The sequence below is a fragment of the Mytilus trossulus genome, unplaced genomic scaffold, assembly GCF_036588685.1.
Source record: "Mytilus trossulus isolate FHL-02 unplaced genomic scaffold, PNRI_Mtr1.1.1.hap1 h1tg000070l__unscaffolded, whole genome shotgun sequence".
NCBI lineage: Eukaryota > Metazoa > Mollusca > Bivalvia > Mytilida > Mytilidae > Mytilus > Mytilus trossulus.
Window position 1 is genome coordinate 5,772,964 of NW_026963294.1, and position 8,399 is coordinate 5,781,362.

The 8,399-nt window shown below is 29.3% G+C and overlaps 1 protein-coding gene across 16 annotated transcripts in view; it reads left to right on the forward strand.

Annotated features, from left to right (window-relative positions):
• LOC134699486 (troponin T, skeletal muscle-like) overlaps positions 1 to 7,889 on the forward strand; it is a 39,220-nt gene extending 31,331 nt beyond the window's left edge. For all 16 annotated transcript variants that reach the window (XM_063561085.1, XM_063561079.1, XM_063561090.1 and 13 more), the window contains 6 exons: positions 3,365 to 3,577; positions 4,783 to 4,826; positions 5,208 to 5,246; positions 6,085 to 6,121; positions 6,594 to 6,813; positions 7,314 to 7,889. In XM_063561085.1, coding sequence (XP_063417155.1) covers positions 3,365 to 3,577; positions 4,783 to 4,826; positions 5,208 to 5,246; positions 6,085 to 6,121; positions 6,594 to 6,773 — 513 coding nt within the window. In that variant the 3' untranslated portion in view covers positions 6,774 to 6,813; positions 7,314 to 7,889. The remainder of the gene's footprint in view (positions 1 to 3,364; positions 3,578 to 4,782; positions 4,827 to 5,207; positions 5,247 to 6,084; positions 6,122 to 6,593; positions 6,814 to 7,313) is intronic.
• Positions 7,890 to 8,399: the final 510 nt, after the last annotated feature.

Consider the following 8,399-nt stretch of genomic DNA (forward strand, 5'->3'; position numbering starts at 1 on the left):
CAGAAAAAACAGAAGTTCATTCATTAATTTTTTTTGCATCAGGCTGTTCAAGAAAAATTTCATTTCTCATGCCTATTGTTTTCTATTGTAAATTTATAGACAAGTTTTATTTTTAGAATTATTGTCATCTTTCAAACAAAAAAATTGCCTATCAATTCAAACGCACAAGAAAGTATAACTCACAGTTGCTGACAAGCAATAGACATATATGTCTTGATTTTTTTTTTCAATATACATTGGTTTTTAAAAGAAATATAGCAACCATTACAAAAAGCATAAGAAATGAAATGATTTTTGCATGGCCTTAATAAGGTTAAAATAAATAAATTGTAATTTTTTGGCTTTTTCATATGATTGTTTACATTTCATGCTATTGTATAAATTAATATTAAGATGCTCTATAGAGTTAGTCTCTAAAAACATCTTAGTCTAGCAAAAACATCATTGTATATATATCAGTTTATAGAAACCTGTGACTAAAAATGAATTATTTCAAGAAAAAATTTTAATGATAAGAATAATATGACAAAATTTATTTATTTTCATCTGATATTTTTCAGTCTGCAGTTTACAGTTTTAAAGATATTTCATATCAAATGATTGTAAATTGGAATTAAACAAAATGGAACCAAATTTTGCCATTAAAATGGTCATCTATTAGTCAACAAAATTACTTTTGAAATATTAATACTTTGATTAAATTAGAAAAAAAATAGCAACCATAGCTCAATTGTAGCTTTTGAGCTCTACAAAAGTATTGAAATGAATATTGCAGAAATTCCAGTTTACAAATATCTGAACAAATTGAAATGATATAAACTTATTTCATCCAAATATCTTAGGTAAAAAAATGCACTACAAATGCACCTAGGTTTTATCCAAGTCAAATACGCACTTCTGTCTGAAATAAATGCACTCCTGTGTGCCATGAATCTTCAACCCTTGGTATTTGCTATCAGTTTTCATTGGCTATTTCCCAACCAATCATATTCTTCCATACATGCCAACAGCTGTGCTTTGGGAAATTTGATCCTAGTTTTATTCTTGTCTTTTGCTCTTTCTGCACTCTTAAAAGTAAAGTCACATTATTTTATTTCGTCTTCTTTCATCATGCAACTACCTTCATTAATAGGTAATTTCATTGCATAGATGTTTCAAACAGATTCAATCATTTTTGATTGGCTGACAACAATCACATGGCAGCAAAAAAAAAAGCCTTTTTGTGCTGAGATGGCATTAAGCAAAAACCAATCATACAATTGCCTTTGATAAGCAATTTCATTGCATAGATGTTTCAAACTGATTCAATCATTTTGATTGGCTGACAACCAACACATGGCTACAATATGACCTTTTTGTGTGGAGGTTTTAAACAAAAAACAATCATTAAATCAACAAATGGGTTTTTAAAAATAGTGTAGTATAAAGAGCTTCAATAATTCATACAAGATTAGCTTCAGTTGATGCATCTACTTATCTTGTTAGTTAACAAGCTTTAGGTGGTTTTTTTTTAAATATTTACAAGGAAAAATCTTTTTGAAGGGAATATGAAAAATGATCTATGATTTATATTTTAAGCAATGAGTTGAAATGAAATAGGTCTTTTAATTGAATTTAGAGTTGTCTCATTTTCATTTTTACCACATCTCATTTAATTACACTTCTAAAATGGTTAACATGGTTTAAGAAATCAAAAATTGGGTCACCATATTTTTCTTATGTTTTATAAAGTAAATTATCTGAGCTAGCTCCCCTTATACAAATAGTTTTCAAAAAAATGTGGAATCCATCAAACCTTTTCAGTCTTTTCAAAAAAAGTCAAAATAATAATAAGTATGATCGTCTGATAAAGTCTAAAATTAATTACATTTCTGTTTCAAAATTGGCCTTTTTCTTTGTAAATTTAATCTGATAATTTCCTGCCATACTCTACCCAATATGGTAGACAAATCTGACAACCACACACTACTCTAAAGAGTATTTTCAAGTGGATATTTCTTAAATTATCTTTCACCATGTCAGTAGAATAAACAAATGAGGTGTAATGTGAGGAAAGTACTTGCAGTTGAATAGTAATCTTAAAAGGAAGAGTAAAATGTGTCCCTTAAATTAGAATTGTAAAGAATAAATTATTAACCAGAGCTTTCTATATGAAGTTTTCTTGCATTTGTGAAACAATTTTCTAAAATTTGAATATTGACTTTACAGTAGAAGTAAAAAAGGCTAGTCAGGGTTATTTCAAAAATGATGATTTTAGGTTAAGTGGCTTTCTCTTTTTCATGTATTTTCTTATTGACAACATTTATGTCACTTCTGATGGCGACAAGAGAAATAAATTGTTCAAATATATTTGTAATTTCTGAATTATGAAATAGCAACAAAGTCTTTCCATGGGATAATATTTCATTTCTAGTGAAACTCAATTTGGTGCAATGAATGTATTTTTTTATGATTTACATTATCATTGTACAAAATGTATTTAATATTTTTAGTCTCATCAAAATTTGAAATTTAAAATTAAGGAAATTTCAATATTTTCAATTAAAATAGTCCATGAAACTTTTAGAACTTTTTCTAAAGAACCCTTTGAAAAAAATCTTTTGAGCTTTCTGAATTAGCAGGACTACACATTCATTTTTGAAATAGCCTCTTGTTCTATGCTTTTTGTTCTGATCAAGTGTTTCTTTTACATGTTTAAATTACAATAAATGGAAAAACTAAACTTATTCTGTTAACATGGTCTTATAGCAAAGTAAAAATTTATGATCCAAGATGTACACTAATATTGTTTAATTGTTCACAAAATTTTGCTACATGCCATGTGACATGGCCTTATTGGAAGGGGAGGTGTAAATGAAAATTCAAGAACTAATTTTATCTGGCCTTACCCAATAAAGTTTGTTGTTTTTCTGAAATATACTTTATATTCTTCTACCAAGTCTGAACATCAATATACTTCTCATACAAATCTGTCAATTACCTACATCATGAATATGTAACACATATGTTAATAATCCTATTTTGCAGGTACATCTTTAAAATATTCTATAATGTTTATTTCATTTTAAGCAGTTTGAATTTTGTTAATTTTGCATTTTGAAGTGAGGAACATTTTCTTACCAGTTAGACTGGTTCCCAGTCATGAGTTTTTTACTGTTTTTTATCAGTCATACTGGTATCAGGTCACAATATTTTCCTGTTTTTTATCAGTCAGACTGGTATCAGGTCACAATATTTTCCTGTTTTTTATCAGTCAGACTGGTATCAGGTCACAATATTTTCCTGTTTTTTATCAGTCAGACTGGTATCAGGTCACAATATTTTACAGTTTTTTTTATCATTGAGAACTTATGTTTGTTTGCAGGCTGAACAGAAGGCTGAAGACTTACAGAAATCTAAGGAACAGTTAGAAGAAGAAAAACGGGCCATTTTAGCTCAAAGAATTCAGGAATTAAAACTTGATGGACTCAAATCTGATGGCTTGATTCAAAAAGCTAAAGACCTTCATGAAAAACTTCACAAATTAATGGGTGAACAATACGACTTAGAAGATAAATTCAAACGTCAACAATATGATGTAAGTTATAAGTACAGTCTTCTGGAGTCTCAGTGCTTTATGTTCTAAATTGTTGATTTACAGAAGTCTGTGCAGAGGTATATTTTAATTTTGTGTCATTTACTTGACAAGGGCAGTTTGCATTGTTAGTCCGATGACCTAGACTAGTCAAGTTTTATTCAGACTACTGTGGAGTGATTTTTATTCGTCAAACAGGTGGAGCACAAATAAAACTGTTTCACAAATTTAAAAGCCTTGTACACTGACATTGGCAAAAACCAGGAAATCAAATATCAACAAAAATATAAGTTTTCCTCAATCCATGAATAATTGATACCCATGAAATAAATGAATCCACAGTAGCAGATTCTTTTTAAACCTTAGTTTAGACTCATAATGATAATGTCTGAATATTGGTCTTTAAACTAGTAGTTTGAAAAAAAAATTGTGTAGACTGCAAGGGTCTGGTTTACCTCAGACAGTCACTGAGAATGAATATTGGTGGATACCTTTTACTGGGGATTTATTATTTTTAGTGGGTAACTTTTGTAGAAAACCATTTTATTTTTCAATTTTTTTCCCTATAGTAGGAAGATGTGGTATGATTGCCAATAAGAAAACTCTTCAAAAGAGACCAAATAAAATAAATTTACAGCTATAAGTCACTATGGTCTTCAACAATGAGCAAAGCCCATGTCGCATAGTCAGCTATGAAAGTCCCTGAAATCGTAAATGTTAAACATTTCAAACAGCCTAATTGACATAAAAATATGAACAAAAAATAAAAATGTTACACAGCAACAAACATCAATCACTGAATAACAGGCTCTGACTTCGGACAGGCACAAACATACAGAATGTGGGTTAAACATGTTAACGGGATCTCAACACTCCCCAACCTAGGATAGTGGGGTAATTGTACAACATGAGGACTGACTGTAAAAAAATCAGTTGTTGAAGGCTTAACTCAGCAGATTGATACAAAAAGATATACATTTGATAATTATACAGAGTGGATGTGGCTGTATATTTTTTACAAGACTCATTTACATCAACAGTCATTACAGTTCAGCAAATAAGTGACATGTATATAATTTCTTCTATAGATGAAGTATATGAAGAACTTTAAAAAAAAATAAAAAAAAATGTTGACAGTAAAATAATGTTACTACTTCAACCTTAAATCTGAAGAATAGGCTATTTTATATAACAATATTTTTTTTCAGATGATAGAATTAACTGAGAGAGCTAGATCAATGAACAAAGGAAGGTAAGTAGCAAAGGGGAAATAACTCTTGCTGCAAAATATATTTTTTTTGCAACTTCCATAGGGACAATATCAAAAGTTCAATGTAGGATAAGAGACTTCAAGCATATATTTTTTTTTCTGTCAGTTCATTTTTCCATTCTTATGTCTGCCCATCCTGATTTAGGTAAAAGTTAATTTGTGGTCAAGTCAACATAAAACTTACTACACATTTTCACTATGATGTGAACTATAAATACATATGTCAAAGTAATAGAAATTGAAGAGAATTGAGAACTCTTTTTTTAAGGGATTTCTATCCTAATGTAGACTGGGCGTGTAACAAATATATGATTTAGATTGTTAAAGTTCTTTTCTTCATGGTTTCATGTGTTTGCTTTTCAGAGGAAATAGAAGTACTATGGGAGTTAAGATAGATGAATCGTAAGTTTTTACTAAGATTTAAAACATTTTAAACGGTGACAAGATTTGTGCTTTATTACAGAAACTGAAGGATCACCATCCTTTTCATTACTATTTTTTGCAGATATAGATTCCCCTGCTTATAATCTGGCATGTAACAAATAATAGAACTACAAAACAATCTCAGAATGTTTATAAAAAAGAAGATGTGGTATGATTGCCAATGAGACAACTGTCCACAAGAGAACAAATGACACAGACATTAACACCTATAGGTCACAGTCAGGTCACTGTACGGCCTTCAACAATGAGCAAAGCCATTACCGCATAGTCAGCCATAAAAGGCCCTGATATGACAATGTAAAACAATTCCAACAAGAAAACTGACAGCCTTATTTATATAAAAAAAAAGAACAATTATGTAACACATAAACAAACAACAACCACTTTTTTGTTCAGAAAACAGCCTTATTCATTTCATTACCGGTTATTGAAACATGAGGGAAATAATTATATGGTGCATTTTGCTAATTTTGATATTACACCTCTAAGGGAAAAAGAAACAAACCATTAATAAAACTCAAAAAAAATTATCGCACATTATGCAAAGTATCTACCAATTCTGCAGATAGAAATACATGTATAAAGAATGCTGCTATTATCTGCCATTAATCAAGTTTCTTTCTGCAATGATAGGATAACAAAACATATATTTATTGTTTGTTAATAGAAAGTGGCCGTCTTCATTCCAAAAATTGAAAAGTGGGGAAATTAATTATATGATGTATTTTGCTGACTTATTCCAGAGGTTTTATCATACATTATGCATTAAACTTAAAGTTTATTTATTATTTTGTAGATTTGACAGACTTGCAGATAAATTTATAAATGCTCCAGTAAGTAAAGTTAAAAGTAATATAAAAACTCAAATTAAAAAAAGAATTGTTTTATATTCTTGAATTGTTTCAATATAAAATAAGTGTATGTGAACTTTCTTATAAAAGAAAATTCTTTACATTATCAAAATCTTCATAAGTTTACTGCTATTGAATTATTTTCTTCCTGTACACTATTTCACAGATATAATCAATTATGCAGTAATCTTTACTGCGAGGCCTCTTTGTTAGCACTTTGGTCTCCGCATAGCACAAATGCTAGAAGAAAATTGTAATGCATTAAAAATTTCTCTCAACAATTTCTGAATTTACAGTAACCATTACTACTTATAATTTCTATAGAATGCACCAAAATAAATTTCATATAAAACATTTTCAGCTCTTATAGATGTCATATTAAAATGTTGTAACTATTGATTTGGTTGATGAATAACCTCTTAATAAATATTTAATGCATAATTTTATTTCACAGCCAAAAATACAGATCTGTAGTAAATATGAAAGACATACAGATAATAGAAGTTATGGGGACAGAATGCAACTGTTTGAAGAATTCTCAAAACCCAAACCCCCACCAGAAATCATCCGACACGGGAAAGGTGGCACGTCAGGTGCTGAGGATGGGGAGGAAGGAGGAGAAGAAGAGGAGTAGAAATAATTGTTATGTCCATGACCTCAGCCTAGGGTCAAAGGTGAGAGGTTTTAAATTTTCATTATTTTATTAAAAAAAAAATGTGGTTGAAATATGTGTCTTTTGTATCTTCCAATTGTTTCCTGATTTGTTTAGTCTTCAAATTCTTGAAGACTTTTTTTTTCTCTTTTTTTAAGGTGATTCTTCTTTACATAAAAAAAAACAATTTACAATCAATTATACAGAGCATGCACAGTATCGTAGATCTATCTTAAATGTTATTTGAAAACTGGCTCTTGCACAGTTTAAAGAAAAGCCTAACACAATTGACAAGGAAAAGAATTCAGAAAAGCAATTAATTAGAATAATGAAATAATATTCATTGACACCATTACAGTCTACAATTTTAAAATTAAATATTAATTGGTTGAATGGTAAAATTCACCAATGATTTACAAAATACTTAGAGTTATTCCCCTTTGTATGTCAAGATAAGATTTAAAATATTAAACATTTTAGACATTCATGTATTCTTCAACCAGTGTTTTTTCTTTATTTCAGATATATTCATTTCCCATAGATTCCTTGGAACGGCTATTAAAGACAGAATTGGGGATAAAGACAATTTATTACGACTTTAGAATCTTTTTCTAGCATTGAATATTTATTGCAAACTTCTATTTATTTATTTATATGACACTGTAGCTGGTACGAGTAAGCACTAAGATTCATTGCTAGAGTTTCGTTAATCAATATTTATTAAAAATGATATCCTTTTAAAGGAATTAACTTATTTAATCTAATGTATTTTATTAGAAGAACTTTTGCCCTAGGCACTTTCTTGTAAATAGCTTGTCAATGGTCTTCTTTATTATTTCCTAATTTAAAAAATATTTGATAAATTTGAAAATTTGTGCAATAGACAATTTGTAATGTTCTTATCTATTTTCTTTTCGATGGAGAAATGTTATTAAATGAAGTCCATTTTACCAATTGTGATCATTTATGTCATCGTATAATGTGTGTTTTGGCAGGCCTGTCGCAACACCTATTTAAATGTCCTTATTTTGTGTGATACATCTGGGATGGTCTTATGTTAGAGAAATATTCATAATAAAAAGCTTTGACTATCCTTGAGTTTGTCTTTGTTATCTTTATTTTCCATGCTTTATATATGTCTGAAGTAGAGATTACTGTGAATTCATTTTTTTTTTAATGGATTGAGGCAAAAAAACATATTTTCGTGGATGCTTGATTTTGTGGTTTTGCCAAAGTCTGAAAATAAGCCTATGTAAAACTTGTAACGTTAATCATTTTAACTTATACCTACAAAATCAGTGAAAAATTGTAAATGTGGATTCATTAATATTCTTGGGATATCAGTTTTCGTTGAATTTGTGAGTACAGATAAACCAGGAATTGTAATGTTCAACAAAGTGCCAGGATTATATGCACAGTGTTCAAATATAAAAAAAGAAGATGTGGTATGATTGCAAATGAGACAACTATCCACAAAAGACCAAAAAGACACAAACATTAACAACTATAGGTCACTGTGCAGCCTTCAACAATGAGCAAAGCCCATAGTTAAAACCAGGTAATCAATATCCACAAAAGCTCATTTTTTCTCAATCTACAAAAATTGGC